Here is a 19412-nt window from a genome sequence, read left to right as displayed (position 1 = left end):
TTTATAGGTACCGGTAACTGTATTTTCTTTTTCCTCTTTCTATATTTTCTTATCTGTTTTTAAACTATATTTAAGAACATTAATAAAAATACTATTTTTTAAAAAAGAATGTTCTTGATGCAACTGCTTTTCTTCTGTAATGCTTCTAGAGTACATTTCCCAACAATCCTCAGCCTGCCCTGGACAAGGAAGTGGTCTTCCATTGGGAATAGAATTGCCAGGCCCCAACCAGGGGAGGGGACCCTGAGCTTTGGGCCCCACAGCTCCAATTGGCCAGCAGGAGTCTTACCAGGAACAAAAATGAGGCTTAGACCTTGTCACAATTGATGTGGAAGATGCTCCAGTATTTGGGCAAAACTATCAAACAGTTTTTGCCCAAATGCCAGAGCATCTCCCAAATCATTGGCCCTCCCCAATCCCCCACTGAATGCCAGGCCATGCCTGGCAACTTTACCTAGGCACCTGTCAACAAATCACAACTTGATGTGTTGCATATATACATGACATCTGAATGACAGAAAGAGAGAGTATTAGCTATTCCAGCTCATTGGTGGAACTGAGGAAGTAAGCCAGGAGCAAAGATAGTGGCTGGTGCACCCCCCAATTGCACCCCCTCATTTTGCCTCTTTACAACGCCAGTCCTGACCCTCTCTCCTACAGCTGGTAGTTGGAAATCCCCCGGGATTACAGTTTCTTCAAGCAACAGAGAACAGTTCACCTGGGGAAAATGGCCATCCTTGAAGGTGGAGTCTATGGCATGGTATCCCACTGAAGTCCTTCCTCTTCCCAAACCCCACCCTCCTCAGGTTCCACCTCCAAAATCTCCAGCTGTTTTCCTACCCAGTGTGGCAACCCTACTGCCTTCTGGTTGTGGCGGGTTTTCTGGGCTGTGTGGCCATGGTCTGATGGATCTTCCATTCTACTGCCTTCCATTCTGCAATACTGTACCACAGTTTGGCTCTGGCATGCTGTCAAAAGATTGCATTACGAATTAACTACCTGAGGCAGAGCCTTCAGTCCAGCTCACAACCAGTTAAGCCAAGGCCCCTTCTGCACACACAAAATAATGCATTTTTAAAATATTTTCATAACTGTTTGCAAGTGGATTTTGCCATTCCGCATAGCTTCAAAGAGCACTGAAAGCAGTTTGAAAGTGCATTATTCTGCATGTGCGGAATGACCCCAAGATAGTTGGGTTTTGTGTGAATATAAATTCAGTTGCATTTAAGCAATAACAAGCTTTTATCCCAACGTTGTTGGTTTTTTTAATAAAAAATTATGTTTTCTAAAAGGGATTTCTGAGCTTTTGTAGGAAGGGAAACCAAAAAACGCCCTGCTCTATGACCTGATAAATGACATCTTTTGTACAGCACTGGTTGGGAAAAGTGCTGTCAAGGAAGGTGGGGCGGGGAGAATTGAACTATTTAAAGGTCAGTACCAGGATCTTAAATTAAATAAACAGATATTTGCAGAGCTGGAATTTTTAAAAGAATGACAAATTAGATAAAATTTCAAAATTGGCAACCAGTACAAATTGGTATTATGATTATACTTTTCTTCCCCCACTAAGGGCTTTTCTGCATGAGGTTTTTCTTGGGGGAGGGGATCATTGCTGGCCCCATATTGCTTTGGTTTATTCCTTGGTTTCCACACATATTCTTGTGCCTTTAGTTTGTACTTTGATAGTTTTTTTTTGTTTCCCCTCATTTTTTCCTTAGTTCTTTTGAAACCACTTTTACCTTGATCTCTTTGTATCTGAAGCGCTTTTCCCCTTGAGCATAATGTTTTTGGTTTTCTTGTCTGCCCATTTCTACCTACTTTCAATGACTGCTCTGTCAATTTCATCAAACCACTCTGGCTCCTCCCGCTTGCTCTGAGTTATGAATACCAGCAGTTTCATTTAAAAAAAACATTACAAATATCAACGTACTGCTGTGATAATAGGTTCAGCAGTTTCCCTGATTTTTCAGCTTTTATTTTTAAAAAGTAAGTTTCTAGGCCCTACCCTCATGGAGATATCAGGAAAAAGGCGTATATCTGCAAAGGAAGAGGTTTGAGATTTGCTTTTTTTAAGTGAAAGCTGGGATTCAGAGAACCTGTTGAGCCTATCGTTACAACAGTATACAATAGATCAATATTTTAGCACCTTTCTTAAATGGGAGGGTGCTATGGCCCCATCAATGGTATCACCAATGTTTGATGACAACACCCTCCTTTGAAACTCCTGATTATTTAAGGAACGTGTGGAAGAAAATAAACCGAATCCATAACCATGAAAATACAGAGAGAAAACAGACATGTAGAAAAACCATGCCCAAACCAATTCCAATACTTGTGGATTGACTACCAAGAAAATCAAGAGTAAGTTGAGTGTGCAGAAAAGCCCTGAGTGTCTTTCCCTGTTGGAAAAAGCAGAAAAAACAGTAGTTTTGACAATTATACTTACTGGCTATACAGTTTAAGGGACAGGGAGAGAGGGTGGCTCACCAGTTCAATTCTTAAAATGTTCCTTTTCTCTAAAACTAATTATTGACCATGGGTGCAGTAAATATTCAAATATATCTTATTCTCCTACAACCATTTAAGTATGCGTAGAAATCAAGACTCAGCCTGTGTTGGAAAACTTCATATCTGAGAAATTCTAAACACAGATTAGATACTGACCACAGGATCCAGATTCAAAGAAACCTGTTGGTGTGAGGTAAAAATGTTTTTGTACTCTGAGAGAAAATAAGAAGATTCTCTTTTCAGCCTTTCAAGTCCAAAGTTGAGAGAAATTTAACAGAATTTCAGAATTCCAGTTCTGAACACTGAATTTGACCTCGACATTTAAAAACTGATCTCAGGTTTTTGTCAACTCTTCAAGAGAAGTTTTCTGATAGGTTGAATATGTGATTGAAGTTAGATTGAAATTGCTGCTCATTTTCAAGCACGTTCATGACCGCTTGAGAATCTTCCCTTGTCGTTGTTAATATGCATTGCCTCCATTCACTCACTTAACACTTTCCCCTCTTTTAATGTCATCACAGACATTCCAGACAGTGCAGAAGACAGTCCAGACCTGCCTAACTTTAGATGCCAGTCCTGAGAATCACATTCCCATCACAATGCAAATAGTGACAATCTCCCTTTCTCTTTATTTTCTGTTCTCCTGGCCCTACACCTTCTTCTCCATAACCATTCAGTTCTTTCCCCCTCTTTGTCTCCCATGCAATTATCAAAGAATGCCTTCTAATTCCACAGCAGCTTCATTTGTTTCTTTATTTCATTAGGTTATTACTGCATGTACACACACTAGCTTTTTGGAGAAAAACAAAACAATGCCTTTCTAAATCTTGGCGGCACCCATACATCACTGGATTCTCCTGGGTGGACAAGGCAATTCCATTGCCACAATTTCTATACTGTCATGACAGTGCCATATTTAACAATAAGCAGATGTACCATTGGCAAGTTTCAAAGGATGAGCGGCAGGTTACTCATGGTGATGAAAAAGAAGGTAGTGGTGGTGAATGTGATTATCAGAGTTTTATGTTGCTTGGTGACTTTAATGCAGTAGTTAATTTGGTTAGATCTAATCAAGATCATTATTATTATTGTTGTTGTTGTTGTTGTTGTTATTTATTCAATTTCTATACCGCCCGATCCCCAAAGGGCCCCAAAGGGCTCATATATCAACCATAAGAAAACAAGGGAAATTACCGATATATATTTTTTATTTTTTTCAATTAGTTAATAGTTTAGAAATAGTGGATGTATGGAGATTGAGAAATTATAACGTTAAAGACTTTTTTTTCTGACTGCCAGAAGACTTGGTTCAGGAGAGACATGGTTTGGTCAACTAGAGATTTAATATTCAACAAATTGAAGACTCAAGAAGAATGAATTCGGATCAGTTGGAATAATAATTGGTGGTTTTATCACCAACTGAAAGGTTGTGATGAGACTGATAATAATAAGTTTTAAAAAATTAAAGAATTAGATATTCTTGAAGAAAAATTATTGAAACAAAAGGATCATTTGATTAAAAATATGTATGACTTATGTTTAACTTTAGAGGTTGAAAATGAGTACATTAAAGAATGTATGATAAATTGGGCTAGGGATGTAGGTCATAATATCAATTTTGAAACTTGGAAAAACTTATGGAGTAAAGTCCTGAAATACTCTAAGAGCTTTTATATAAGAGAAAACTACTATAAGATGATTTTTCATTGGTATTATACACCTCAGAAGATTGCAAAAATAAATAAATCGCAAGGGCTTTGCTGGAAATGTGGGAAACATTTGGGTATCTTTTTCCATCAATGGTGGAGCTGTGTTAAAGCTAGGAAATTTTGGGAAACCATACAAAAAGAAATACTGATAATACTAAAGTTGAATTTGAGAAAAACCCCGAGATGTATCTATTAGGAACTGTTGATAAAACATACAGCTAAAGTTATGTAGTTTAGATATTTGTCAAGAACAGCTAGAATACTTTGGGCTAAATATTGGAGAGTCGAGAAAACTCCGTCAATAACAGAATGGCAACATAAGGTTATAAATATTGTTAGAACAGCCAAGCTTTCAAGTTATATAGATTATAAATTAGACTCTGATTTTATTTATTTATTTTATTTATTTATTTGTTCCACTTTTATACCGCCCTCCCCCAAAGGGCTCAGGAAGGAAGGAATTGAGAAACAGGATAACTTATATAAAAGGAAAATATGAATATAACTATGTACCTATATATGGTATTTGATTTTATATTTGTATTTTCTTTTTTCTTTTAATATTATTACTACTATATTCTTTTTATTTTTACTGTTATCATTTATTTTTCTTTTTTGTGGTTTATTTATTTAATTGCTTCTCAGATGCATTTATTTTTAAACGATGCAATAGCTGGAAGTGCCCTTAGTTACAAAGCAAATATCAGATTGAAATTTCTGTATCTGTTCATGTGTTGTATTTTGTGAATGTTGAAATAAAAACTTATTGCAAAAAAACCCAACACCTTCCTTATACTAACCAGACTGAGAAACTCATTGCAGCATGAAATGGTAGAAGACCAGGTCAGAGCAAAAGGCACAGATACCTTCTTTAGATGCATTGGTTGATGTACTCTGCTAGAATTCAGAAGCAGGAATACACAGCTACAAAACGACAACCACTGTATTTCTCTCAACCAGTAGACAATACCTGCTATGATACATACTGACATGAATGACCTATCTGCTTCCCATGCAAAGCAGGTAGTTGGTACCATTACTTCTCTCCCAGTGAGAATAAGAACATTTGTCCATCAAAATGCCATGAGAGAATAACCACAATGTACTGAGCTGCAGAAACTTTGTGGCAACTCAGCACACAGGCACAATACACAAACTCTGGAACATCCATCACTACCACACAGTACCAACCCATGGAAAGCGCGAATGGGCACTAGCAGATCAAACTAATCTACAGGGTTCATGAAACAGAGAGCAGACCAACTGCAATGGCCATGCAACGAAAAGTGTCTCCATTAGATTTGCTATCTGCTTTAGCACCGAGTGGGTTTTTTTTTTTACTGTTTATCTGTTTCACATGTCCACAGTATGCCCTTTGAATACAAAATTCTTGGGTTGATTGGGTTACAATCATTATTTATTTACTTATTTGTTAATTTATTATTTCAATTTAATATCCACACTTTCTGCACACAAACCATATGATGGAACAGGTAAAGGTAAAAGGAGTTCCCTGTGCACGTACCAGGCCATTGATGCAACAGTAAGAACAACGGAATCTACAACAGAAGAATGAGCAATTCCACAATTGTTCAAAAAATCAACTACAACCAGAAAACACACACAAAGCAAAAACTGCATGGGAAAAATGTGTGCTTGCAAAGGTTTAAAATAAAATAAACAATATATTTTTTAATAATGGAGGGGGGGAGTTCCAGTCAATTCATTGTGGCACCTAACTGTAAGCTACCTCAAGCAAAATTGTGAAAGGCAGCATAGAAATATTCTAAACAGATAACAAAATTAATTAGTCTGCACAAAACACAGCAGAAGTCCTGTGGCACCTCAGAGAGTAACAAACAATTCCAGCACAAGCTTTCATGAGTCAGACCTCATTTCATCAGGTGTGTGTGACCGAAAATTCTTTGGAACTTATTTAGAAGGTCCCAGGTATTGAACCTAGCAAATTTCAGGATGCAACTGATTCCACAGCTTGGAAGGCATTACAGAAAAAGGCTCCTCTGCCATGACCACTCACCTAGCAGATGGTGAAACAACCCAAAGATTCTCAGTTCTTAATTTTAAAGTGCAGAGAAGATATATAGGAGAACAGATGTTCCTTTAAGATTGGACTCAAGATGACGGGGCTCGAGCGGGGATATTCTCAAATTGCACCACAGACAAGGATTTAGACTGTATCCTTTTCTACAGCATAATTGGCATAATGTGTACTTAATCCTGCCCTCAGGAAAGGAAATGCATCTTACAAAGCTGCAGTATACAAAATACAGTATACACCAGGGGTGTTGAACTGCTTTGTTACGAGGGCCAGATATGACATAAGTGTGACTTGGTCAGGCCACTCCCAGGGGTGGCTCCTCAACTAGCCCCAGAACAGCACAGGTGTGTGTGTGTGCCTGGACTGGTGAGCCCACAGCAAGGTGGAATGGCTATCTTGAAAAGGCTTATCAGGCCCACGAGCCAGCTAAGGCAACCACCCGCTTGTTCCTGATCTGGCCTGGCGAGCCAGATCCAGTCACCGGGCCATGATTGACCCCCTCTGGTATACAGAATACAGTATACAGACTCAAGCCCTACAGTGTTAGACAGAAAATGATATTCTCAACAGTGCTATTCCTAATCAGCGTGACACCCTTCTACAGCTATTGACTAACCTACTGAGAGCCTTAAGTGAATGGATCTCTGGCATGCAAGGTATGTACTTTGACACTGAGCTGTGTCCCACCCACCTCCTTGCAGTTTGGGGTATGGGTTCTGAAAATATATTTATGATTAACATCCTAAGGTCACGTGGTTTTTGCAATCCCACCACTCTTCCACAAATCTGAATGCAAATGTGATTTTTCAAGCAGCATTCTGCCCACTGCGGGGTAAGCGGCAGAGGGAATGATGTGTCACATGCTGTCAGCTTCCTGTCATTCTGACATCACCAGAGTGGAATTAGAAAAAGAAACTTTCCATAACTAAGAAGAAAATTCCCCTAGAAACCCCCTCAAGCATTCTACAACAAGCACCTCAAATAGCTAATCAGCAGCCTCAAGATCTACAGCAACCATGTCAGTATTTTGTGAGGAAAGATCATGGGGGGGAAAGGAAGTTCCCCTGGAGAGAAATGCAGCATACAGGCTGTGCGTTACTTGGCAAAAAGAACAGTGACTTCAGAAAGGCCTCAGGGTCATTTGTGAAGTCCAGTGGAGTGATTTATACACAAAGCATCTAGTTTTACTGTAAGGATGTCGGGTTGTTCTGATTTACACATTATGCAGAATGGGATGCTAGAATTCTGAACTATACCACTTCAGATCATTTATTATGGGATTTATTTATTATGGGATTTATAAGCCGCCTCACCCCTGAAGGTCTCGAGATCATGAGAGGATACTCTCTTGAAAGCTTCCCCAAGTAAAGCATTTCCAGAAATCAGCAGATCAGAAAAGAAGGTTGAAAACAGTATTTTCCCTAATGTGCTAATTTACTATATACGGGGGAGGGGGGTTATGCAAAGAGGCTTGCCAGAATTTGTCACTGTCCTGCTCCCAAAATGGTACAGTCCAAAGCTGATCCACTTCATTCTGTAATATTTGTTCTCAGAGTCCAACCAGCTTTCACAGATACTAGTATGGATTCTGCATCGCTTCCTTCCCATCTCATAGAGAGCAACCACAAAACCATTCTATGTTCTTCAAAGTTCATTCTCCTATGAATTGTACCACCAAGGTTTTGCTTTCCTCAATCATTAACAAATCAGGACAGTTGCTCACACCCACTTCAGGACAAAGAGGAAGATTTCCCCCCACACATACAAAAATGGTAGTATCCTTATAACCCGTTGTCAATCTGTATTTTTGTATCTGGATCAAATTAAGTTCTAGAGTCTCTATTGACCTTAATGACAAGAGAATAAACCCGCTTAGAATCCACTGCAGGACCTACATTTGACTCCCAAAACCAGGGGTCCCCAATTTTGTTTGTTTGTGGGCACATTTGGAATTCTGTCACCGCATGGTGGGCACAGAAACAAAATGGCTACTGCAGGAGGTGGAACCAGCCATTCAATGGTTGCCACAGCTTAACTTCAGTAATACGCTGCAGATCTTTGTCCTGTGCTGGCAACTCCTGCCAAAGCAATATTTTGAAAAATCGGCAAAGCCAATCAAATCTCCAATAGCCAATCAGAAACCTTGCTGGGTAAAAGCCCTCCCTGGCCCTGCCCATTTCCTAAAAACACTTGGCAGATACAAGAAAAGGTGTCAGCATGTGCCATGGGGACCCCTACCCTAAACTCTTCAGAAAGTGAACAAAAATATTTAAATGTGCTTCCCATACCCCGCACATTACGGCAGAACAAAACCAGGGCATTTCTCCATCTGAGATGCTCTGTTGGAACCACAGCACCTTTTGTACTATGACAATATCTTCTGTGCCTTATTTGGTTAGCATGCCAATCGTTTCCCTCTTCTTCCTGAATAAAACTTGTGTTCCTATCAGTTGACCCATAATGCCCTAATTCTTTTTGTTCACCAGTCAGGGGTAGCTCTTGCCTTACGGCGAACAGCAGTGCAAGAAGGTAGCGATTTGTGTGCCTTTCAAACTCAAGTCCCCGGCCTTCACTGCCAAGCCTTGACTTGACAAGAGACAGACCTATGACACACACATACACAAATGCCCCCAGCTGGGTGCCTGCCAACAGAACATAGCGATAAGAGGAAATTCAGGGATAGGGAATCCTTTCTCATGCTATTCCTTTCTTCACAACACAAGGCGCTTAGTAAAGAAAGAAAAAAACACACACAAAAACCTTCAGGGAGGAACCCAGTACAGGGAGGGATTTGATATGGGGGGTGGTCCCAAGGAAAAGGAGGATTGGTATGTATCTACAAAGGGAGGGGATCAAGGGCAGCAGGCAAAGAGCAACCATATGGATCCTAAGGATATGGAGAACAAAAAAAGAATTGAGAAGTTGGGTTGCCTTGGGAACCCTATTTGGAGAGAAAGGCAGCATAGAAATGTTTTCAATCAATCAATCAATAAAATAATACAGTCGCCCAAGATCAAGCTGAGAGAAGAACCCGAAAAAGTGCTTCAAGAATCAAGGATGAGAAATTCCTGTGTGGAATGGGTAAGGCACAAAAGGGGATGCTGATGGAACTAAGACACCTGGAGGAGGTACAGGATTGCCGAATCTGAGACTGTGGTTCAAGAAATTGTCTTGGCCAGAGCAGCGGGATAGGTATGTAGCTGAATGGTCAAAGCAAAGAAAAGGGTGGGACTATAGATCTACCTAAGAGGGCAAATCTACTGAAGGGTGGAGAAAGGGGAAAGCAGAGCTGGTCAGGACAAAAACCAGTAGAATGAGGGAGGATAAAGGCAACAGAGGGAGCTGGGGATGTTTAGTCTGGAGAACCGAAGGTTAAGGGGTGACATGATAGTCATGTTCAAATATTTGAAGGGATGTCAAGTCGAAGAGGGAACAAGCTTGTTTTCTGCTGCCTCAGAGACTAGGACCCAGAGTAATGGATTCAAGGTGCAGGAAAAGAGATTCCACCTAAACATTAGGAAGAACTTTCTGATTGTCAGGGCTGTTCCACAGTGGGATTCACTGCCTTAGAGAGTGGTGGAGTCTCCTTCTTTGGAGGCTGGATGATCATATGTCAGGAGTGCTTTGATTGTGTGTTCCTGCATGGCAGGGGGATGGACTTGATGGCCCCTGTGGTCTCTTCCAACTCTATGATTCTACGATTCTATCCACAAGGCTCAAAGATCACCCTTGTCGAAGGGGTGGGTCCAGTAAAAAAATGTGAGATCACATTCTAGGATTTGACTGCAGCGTGTGTCTTCTCTGAGGAGAAGGAGTTCAGTTAGGACGGACAAAATGGCTTAGGCTCATGCAAGGAAGAAGCAAAAAAGAATCTGTGGGGCAAAGATCAACAACAGGTAATCGGGGTAGCAGGGACCAGTCAGGCAAAGAAGACCTCAGGCAAGAGGGATCCCTGGATGGATGATCGAGTGAGACGTGAACAGTTAGCAGGATGCATGCAGTTAAAACTAATCTGCCATAGAAGAAAATGGGCCCAATCTAGAACCGGCTCGCATGTCCGATGAGGAGGGAGGGGCACATAAAAAGTGCATGAAAAGTTAGCAAAGGGAGAGAAGGAAGAAAGAGGCGATTCAGGATCCGTGCGGCCGCGCTTCTGGAGAGCGTGGATAGGAATCCTTTCAACAATCATAGGAAGATTTTTCAGCGGCAGAAAAAAAAGGGGGGGGGCGAGGGATCGGGGTTGGGAGGGGGCGAAGGGGGTTCTCTCACCAGCACCAGAGCGAATCTCTCCTCCAGCTCCCCCTGGTCTGGCATGGGCACTTTCCCCGGCGGGGGCTGCAGCAGCCCGGGCCCCCCGCCGGGCTCCCCGCTTTCGGTGTTCCCCATCCCAGGGGAGGCGGGGGCGGCTCAGCCCTCCTGGGGTGTCCGGATGGAGCGGGGCCACCGTGGCCAGGCGGCGGCGGCTGCCTCCCAGTCCCTCCCTCCCTTGTCGCCCGGCCTGGGCCAGGACCGGAGTGTCGGCGCCGCCCCCGGCACCGCCCGCCCCAAGCCCTCTCCCGCCCAGTGGACGGAAAGTCGCGGCGGCTCCTGCCCCCTCCCTCCCCCCCCCCCCGCCAAGCGGGCCGCCTCCGCCTCTTGCAAACCCCCTTGCAAGGCTGAACATGGGGCGGGAGACCCTCCGAGGAGGCAGACCCTCGCCCGGCCGGCCCACAAGGGGCTCTGCGCGCCCGCCCGGGCCACGGCTCAGGGCTGCCTGGCTGAGAAGTCCGCGTCGTCCAACACGCGGCCGCTGCCGACCCGACATCCCCCCCCCTCCAGTTAGGGCGCCCTCCCCCTGCAGAAAGCCCACGGCGTTGAATGGGCCCGGGCTTCCCAGCAGGATCGGGCGGGACGCTAGCAGGGACAGCTCGAAGCTCTCCACGACGACAAAAGAATGGCTCAAACGGGGATTGATTTTCCGTCCTGCGCCATCGACTCCTCTCGGGATCCTTACGGCCCCGGGCCCCCCAGTGGGTTTTTAACGCTTAAGAGTGTGGATTACTTTGCGTTCCCGCCTCTGCACCCTCACATCCTAAGAAGGGATCACGCCGAGGCCCACCTCCATCAGCATTCTTTGCAGGACCCCCAAGCAACTTGAACATCCCCCCCGCCGCCGCCGCCCTCTCCGCAGTGAACCGACGCCACAGAAAGCACGGCAGCAGAAGTCGCTCGGTGTGCCATCCCGTGCACCTTTGCAGCTTTTGCACGTGTATTTAGAAGGCAACCCCGTGTATTTTAATGGGATGCAGCTGGAAGGGGAAAACGACAACAGCCTTATTCGGCAGGAAGCCACCTCTCGTGTTCGTCAGGACTTGTTCAACTGGGAGGGAAACCCCATTGAATTCGATGGGACCAGGTGCCGAATACAAGTTGGACACAGCTGCACACGGGCATGCTTCGTTTTGCAGCGATTCACACCGAAACCGACGGGAGTGATTCTTGCCGAGTAGACGTGGTTACGCAGGAGCTGAGGAAGGGCGGCGAACAGAACGGGGGGGGGGGCTCCCTGTGCCCCCCCAACCCCGTCACTCCGGCTGCCGGCCCGGCTGCAAAGTGCCCTGGACGGCTGCACAAAGGGAGCCGTTACTCCACACGGCCCTGCCTACTTCTCGGCATCCCTCCTCAGAAGCAAGGGAAGTAGCGGCTGCCCCCAAGCGGCCGCGGACGGCGTTGCAAGCCCGACCAGCCGTTCGTTCTCGGCTTCAGTGGGAGGAGTCGGGGCCAGACTCCAGGCCACGCCCCTTCTGGCACAGTCCCGTCTGGTTCACACGTGCCGGAGGTCGCAGAGCGCCGCGGTGGACTGCGCTGTGGGTGGAGGCTCGCCTTTCGGAACGCTCCTGCATGTTTAAAATATCAAAGTAGCTGGGTGGATTTCTGTGCTGGATTTTTCCTTGACGAGAAAATTGGGCTGACATAAGCGCCTGGAAATTTTTGCCATCGACGTCATGTTAGTTGTGTGTCCAGATCTTGGTTTAGGCGTTATGTTTTTAGGGATATGCGCAAAATGGTCTCTCCAACCCCCGAGTGCAGCCTGGAGATCTCCCAGACAACAGAGCTAAGTTCCCTTGGAGAAATTGTGTGCGTCGGAGGATGGACTTTATGGCATTATACCCCACTGATGTTGCTCCCCTCCTGAACCCCATCCTCCAAGCTGCTCCCCCAAATCTCAAGGAAATTTCCAGTCGAAAATTGACAACTCTAGAATAGTAACAAATGGGTGTTTAAAACATGCATATAAAGTTTTTCTCATTGGGAAACCCTATCTGGCCCTAGTTCCTGAACAAGAGTTTCATTGTGTTAAGCCCCAGTTTGCAGGGTTGCTTCATGATGTATGCATCTATATAATAAACACCTGAAACGTAAGCATGTTCCCCCCACTCCTGTTGACTAGATATGTACAGGAAATTCCATGCTGAGAATTTAACTCCCAGGGATGGAGGGCCTAACTCAGGTAGAGAGCATGGTGCACAGGGAGAGAGGGCATAAGCCTCCTCCCACGGCAAATTTCCTGACCTGTGATTGTGAGAGTCACCTTTCTGCATGCAACATGGTTCCAATTGACATTGATCTCCAATATGCCTTGGAATTAAGCTCCGAGTCCTCGATTCCCAACATGGTTTTATCAGAACCAAGGGAAGGGGGATATGTCATTAGGCTCTGAACTACTGTTGATGGGGGCTGAAGCCAACCACGGACATGCGGACGGCAGCCTCCTTTCAGTGGAGCGAGCCACACTCCTCCACTCTTAAGTTGAAAGTGTCATCGCTGCTGACTTATGGTGATCCTATCAGTGGTGGAGCGGCAAGGGGATGGGGGGTGCGTTGCGCACCGGGCACACACCTGGGGGTGGAAAATCGCCTCCTGGCCCCTCCTCCTTTTCCTTGAGACCCCTCCGCGCAGCCCCCCTAACGGTGCCCCCCCCCCGCCCTCTTCTCACATTTACCTTAGTTCCTTTTCTTTTTCTAGTACTTTTTCAGGCTGAAAAAAGCGGCTATCTACAGTTCAGGCTCAAAAGTGGCCTGAGGAACTACAGTTCCCAGGAGACCTTGGGACTCACAAGGTCTCCTGGGAAGTATAGTTCCTCAGGCAGTTTTTAGCCTGAACTGTAAAGAGACCGCTTTTTTCAGCCTGAAAAAGTACTAGAAAAAGAAAAGGAACTAAGGTAAGTGTGGGAAGGGGACAAGGGGGGGGCGCCGCGGGAGGGGGGAGGGGGTGGTGGAAAAACACACTGTGCACCAGGCACAATTTGGCCCAGCTACGCCTCTGGACCCTAGGGTTTTTAAGGTAAAAGGTGGCTTGCCTTTGCAATCCTAGACTTCCTTGGTGGTCTCTCACCCAAGTTCTAACCAGGGCTGACGGGTTAACTCCCATGATCTAATGAGAATGAGATCATGGGCAGCCTTGACCTTAGTGAAACAAGGAGAAGAGAGGAACTGCTAACAAATATTTGATAGGAGCACAAGTGCTTTTGAATGAAAAAGAAAGACAGAGCTGCTAAATGATAACAGCGCTTAGTTCCTGTATACTTTTTCAGCCATTCAAGCCATTGGTCTTTGCAGTTTGTTGAAATCAACAACAGTAGCACCTTTTCTAGATGCAAGAAGCTCTTCAGCCTCCTGCATCAGGGTAGTGTGGTTTGCATCAGAAGAAGGTACAGCTGTAGTGCATTATATCCATCATTTAAACACCCTGCAAATAGATTTGACTTGGGGCAAAGCGGCTTGCCTAAGGACCTCTGATGCCCTTTGTCACACAGCATATGTGCTTCATGTGAGAACAGGGCTTGTAATGTTACATTTGAAGTGCAGGAACATGTACATGGTATGGTGCTGTCACAAGAGGATGGTAACATGGATCATGGAGGTGGGAAAAAATGATAAACTACGTATCAGCTTTTTTTTTAATGTTCAAGTTATTAAACACGAATCTGAAAAATATGCCTGTTGCTCCGAGACCCGTGTGGAGTCCAGAGGAAGGCATAGATTGAACGCCAGGCCCAGTCAGGCCAAACCCAGTGTTCAACTGAGGACTCAGCCAGGCCAGGTTAGCTTTAAACTGCAGGCTTCAGAGGTGGAACCCACAGTTTAAAGCAGGATGCAGCCAGACCGAATCCAGTGTCAGACTAAGGACTTGGTTTGGCAGGGTCCAGCATTGAACTGTGGACTCTGCAGGCAGTTCAATGTGGGACCTGGCCAGAATGCAGGTTACTCCTGCCAGGAATCGGTGCCGCAGAGCCCCCCACAATGGCAGCCCACACTGACCAATCCTGCTGCTGAACGCCCGTGACATCTACTCTGGGGAAAAAAGAATGCTGTTTGCAAAGCGCAACCGTGCGAAGCGCAGGGGTTCTGCCGATGTACTACCTGTCTCCGAGGCCCACCCATGCGAACACTCTGTTGCTGCAACATTGCCAAGAACACCGATGGAACAACGCTGTAATTGACTGTGCAGAAACAGCCTTATGGTGACCACAGCAAGGGACCTTCATGGCAAGTGAGAAGCAGAAGTGACATTTGTTTGCCATTGTCTTCTGCTGAGCTTTCCTTGGTGGCCTGCCTTCCAAGTACCAACCCTGATCAGCTTCCAAGATCTGATGAGATCCCACTGGTACTCAAAGTGGACAGTATCATTCTCTGGAGTCAGTGGGATTATCTAAGAGGCGAGTGGGCAGTGGGGTGGTGGTGCTGCTAGTGTTCTGTTCACTTATGTACAGCTGCCCAGGCCAGAACCTAGATGCTAGAAAATGGCACCCCAAGTTTCTGGCTCTATATAGTACTGAAATTCAGTGGAAATATATTTGAGTTTTTAGTGAAGGAAGAACTAATTGAACTACAAAATGACATTGAGTTGAAGCCAAAGTTTATGAAATTGTACCAGGAGTTTGGGTAACAGAAGGAAATTTGTGATCACTATCCTGCACCCCAGACAGCAGATGCATTTCCAACTTCATATTTGGTGGAACGTGGTTTTTGTGTGGTCATCCATCTTCTCTCCAGAAGCAAACTCCAGAAGACTCCTGCTGCGTGACTTTAAGCCAGGCATGGGGAATTTCTTATCACTTCATGAAGTCCATCCATCACCTTAACAATTTACTGAACATCGAAGCAGTTACGAAATGCGGTCTCTTAAGTTTCTTGTGAAATGACTACCAGACTTTGAAAGCTGGTATCACTGGATCAAGTTCATCGATTTTCTTTTACTGGGATTTTGAATAAATGTGCAATTGAAAGTGCAGTCCTGGGGTGAAACCACTCTGCAGGCAGCGTGACCCCAGCGCCACCATAAATGCCATTTCTGCCAGTGTTAGGGGTGTTCATGCCAGTGCAGAGGCTCTTACACCAGTGCTGAGGAGCCATGCAGCAGCACTATGTTTGGGTTCCAGTGCCACCGCGGTACCAGCACTCCTCTGGTTCAGGAGTCCATGCTGGCACCAAAGGTGGCATTCCAGGGTGCAAAGGCAGCTTTAGTTGGCTTCTTGGGTCATTTTGATCCAGGAATGCCCCCATTTGCTGGCTCAGGGTTATACCAGCAAAATCAGTGATGCGACCCACTGAGCTGTGTCAGCCACGCTCATGGGGAAAGTGGTTACTTTCCGCTTCTTGTTCACGGCCCAGTAAACCTCTTCGGAGGTGATACAGCTGTGCCATGGCTGCGCCATTACTATTTTAAATGTTATTATTATCTTCCTTAGTGAATTATGCAAACTGCTGTTTTAAATTATGGTTTTTAACTTTTTTTTTTTTAGTTTTTGCTCTCTGACAGCAGGCAGGCGTGTTCCAAAGAATTTACTTCTCCTCTACTGAACACATAAAGACTTACTTCTGAGTATATGTGAATAGGTTTGGGTTGATACACTCCTTCTGGGATGGCACGGACATGCTTGATGAACCAGTACAGGAAGGTAATTTAAAATCCTGTGGCAATCATCAACAATATGTTTATGCAGAGACCATTTCAGTATAGTACGGATAGCAACAGTGGATTTTTCAGTGAACAAAAAGTGCTTTAGTGCCTTAAATTGCTTTTGTAACTACTGTGTAGGATAAATCTTTGCAATAAATTAGTAAATAAATGCAATCTTAGGTTTCACACAGCAGGTAAAATCACTTTTATTTACCCAGGCATCTGGTTGTCTTTATCTTGACCTTTTTCTGCATGCTCAACTTTCTCAAGGTTTTCTTGGCATTCAGTCCACAAGATTGGAACTGGCTTGGGCAGGGTTCTTCCGCACATCTGTTCTCCCTGTGCACTTTCACAGTTGTGCAGTCAGTTTATGTTCTTCCACTTGTGACTTAAACAATGAGGATTTTCAAGGGAGGTGTTGTCATTATCGGTGGCATCATCAGTGGTGTCAAAACGTCCCCCTTTTTAAAAAAAGAAACTGAAATCACACTCCTTCTGGGCAAAGGGGAAAGAGAGGGAGTGATTTGATGATGACGACTGTCCAATCATTTAAAAATGGGCTGGAGCTGGGTGAGAGGAGTGGGCAGGACAAAGAAAACGAACAGAAACATTATTCACGAGGAAAAAGCCAACAAATTTGACTTTCCGAGAAAGATCAGATTAAAAGTGGTTTCACAAGAACCAGAGGAGAAATGGGGAATAACCAAAATAATCTAAGGCCGTTTCCGCACGGTGGCGACGCTGGGACCGTCCGCATGGACGGTCCCAGAAAGAGTCGGGACGACGGCGCCGCAGAGCACCATCGCCCGGCCAACCCAGCATGTCCCCGGGCCTCCGGCACGTCACCAAGTCCCTTATGACACGCCCCGACGTCTGCGCGCCTGCTCCAGCGTTACGCGAGGGCAGCGGAAGCGTCCCCAGGCCTCGGGCGACGCAGCTGGGAGGCCCGGGACAAGGCGGTTCAGGAGGGAGCGGGGTGGGGAGGTGCTGAAGCCGCTGTCCGCCCGCACGGCAGCGGCTTTCAAGCCGGTGTTCGAGGAGAAAGTGCGCTTAAACCAGCGACTCGGGCAACGCTTGGCTTCATTGCCTGATGAGGCGCTGAAGGCATCGGCTGCTTTGATGTAGCTGTTTCGTGCCTAATGCGAATAATGACCTGCCTAGGACGGGCGTTTTTGCTGTGTCTCAGGCCATATATTCCGCCCCATCGCCGGAAAGCGGCCAAAGCAAAAACTAAAGGCACTTAAATGTCTGTGGAAATTTGGGGATAAACCAAAGTAGTGTGGGTCCAAAATGAATGGGGTAAAAAAACAATGAGGAAAATCCCCTTGTTTTAGAAAAAGAAGAGTTTGGATTTATACTTTGCTTTTCTCAGCCATAAGGAGTCCCGAAGCAGCTCACAAACTGCTTTCCTTTTTCTTCCCACAACAGACACCTTGTGAGGTCGGTGGGGCTGAGAGAGTTCTGAGAGAACTGTGACAAGCCCAAGGTCACCCAGCAAGCTTCATGTGGAAGAGTGGGAAATCAAACCTGGTTCACCAGATTAAAGTCTGCTGTCTTTAACCACTTCACCATGCTGACTGTCCCTGCATTTTCCCCTTGTGCTATGGGTAATTATTTCATAGTTGTAGCTCTGTTTGCTTTATGCTTCTGCTGTGGTTTGAAATTGTTTTATCAATTATTTGATAAAATTGTTTTATCAATTGAAATTGTTTAATCAATTATTATTGCATCTATTTCAATTAGATACTATACATCGAATATTTACATTATTGTTTGCCACCCTAGGAACTTGATGGTTGAAGAATGGCATATACTGTATATACTCATGTATAAGTCAACCCGCACTCGTGTATAAGTCGAGGCACCTAATTTTACCACAAAAAACTGAGAAACTGACTCGCGTATAAGTCGAGGGTGGGAAATGCAGCAGCTGCTGGTAAATTTCAAAAATAAAAATAGATACTAATAAAATTACATTGCGCCATCAGTAAGTTAACTGTTTTTGAATATTTATTACACAGGCTGATTCCGCATGGGCCAAAAACAGCGGTGTGAAAACAGTGTGAAAATAGTATAAATCCTTTTACACCATTTTAAACCCTTTTACACCATTTTCACAGCAATACAGCAAACCCTATTTTTAAAAGATGGTAAAAAGCCCACATACAGCAGGGAAGGAGGATGGGTCCAAGAATATACTGATGAAAAACAGCACCAATGTGATTATTTTATTTTGTCATCAAGTCGCAGTCAGTTTATAGGGACCCCATGGGTTCTCAAGTCAAGAGGTACTCCAAGGTGGGTTGCCATTGTCTTCCTCAGTGTAGCAACCCTGGACTTCCTTGGTGGTCTCCCGTCTAAATACTAACCAGGGCTTACCCTGCTTAACAAGACAAGGACACCAGTGCTGTTGCGGGCCCATCACCTGCCCTGGTTGACCCCTCCAGGGGAAACCTGACAGACTGTACCCCTGCCATTCCTCCCACTGTGGCAAGCCATGAAAGACCGTGGGGCAGACAGCACCACTCCAGTGGCTGGCTACAGAGGGAGATGGGGATAGAAGGTGGCTGTGGGCACGGGACATGGCCTTGGGGCTGTGCGTGGAATAGATGGGCTCTTCGGACCAATGCAGAGCACGCCACAAATGACGTCCACACCTCAACTTCAGTACAGATCCTTAGGCTGTGGTGGCAGCTGCCAAAGCAACGTGTTTTTTTTTTAAATCTGCACAGCCAATCAAAATCCTTTCTAAGCAAAAGCCATACTTCGCAAGCCCCAGAAAAGATGTTGGTGGGCACCATGGCACCCGCAGGCACCACGTTGGAGATCCCTAGGGTGGGATATGCACGGTAGGGGTGTATGTCTCCGCCCCTCGTGGTTTTCTGATCCCATGACCATGAGACTAGTACAGGACCCCCACCCCCACCCAGTTGGAACCCTATGTGATTTGTTGGTTCCACCCTGTTCTTTACGGGTATGACACCTAATGGATGCAACAGCGACACTGCATCAGAATTTGCCGTGTCCCCAGCTTCTTCTGGGTTCCTTTCGGAAGCAGAACAACAGAACTGCTGGCATCGGCAGCCACTGGACCTCTCGGAATAAGCGATTCCCAGGCACGCGGCCTATAGTGAGCAGCATTGACCAGAAGGTGGCAGTGCAAGCTGTGGGGGAAAAAAATCTCGCCCATCCTG

At 45.3% G+C, this 19412-nt stretch overlaps 1 protein-coding gene and 1 long non-coding RNA gene across 4 annotated transcripts in view; one reads left to right on the top strand and one right to left on the bottom strand.

The window, feature by feature from the left end:
- Nucleotides 1–10860, bottom strand: part of FMNL3 (formin like 3) — a 112139-nt gene extending 101279 nt beyond the window's left edge. For 2 of the 3 annotated variants that reach the window (XM_048492232.1, XM_048492233.1), the window contains exon 1: nucleotides 10546–10859. In XM_048492232.1, the coding sequence (XP_048348189.1) occupies nucleotides 10546–10662 (117 nt within the window). In that variant the 5' untranslated portion in view covers nucleotides 10663–10859. Of the gene's footprint in view, nucleotides 1–10545 lie in introns of all 3 variants that reach the window. The other variant, XM_048492234.1, reaches the window with a different exon arrangement.
- A 2622-nt stretch (nucleotides 10861–13482) lies between these two features.
- Nucleotides 13483–17924, top strand: LOC125430311. The gene is made up of 2 exons (XR_007244126.1): nucleotides 13483–16216; nucleotides 17647–17924. It is a non-coding gene; the product is annotated as an uncharacterized LOC125430311 (long non-coding RNA).
- Nucleotides 17925–19412: the final 1488 nt, after the last annotated feature.

Source organism: Sphaerodactylus townsendi, linkage group LG03 (genome assembly GCF_021028975.2).
Source record: "Sphaerodactylus townsendi isolate TG3544 linkage group LG03, MPM_Stown_v2.3, whole genome shotgun sequence".
Lineage (NCBI taxonomy): Eukaryota > Metazoa > Chordata > Lepidosauria > Squamata > Sphaerodactylidae > Sphaerodactylus > Sphaerodactylus townsendi.
This window is presented reverse-complemented; position numbering and strand designations above follow the sequence as displayed.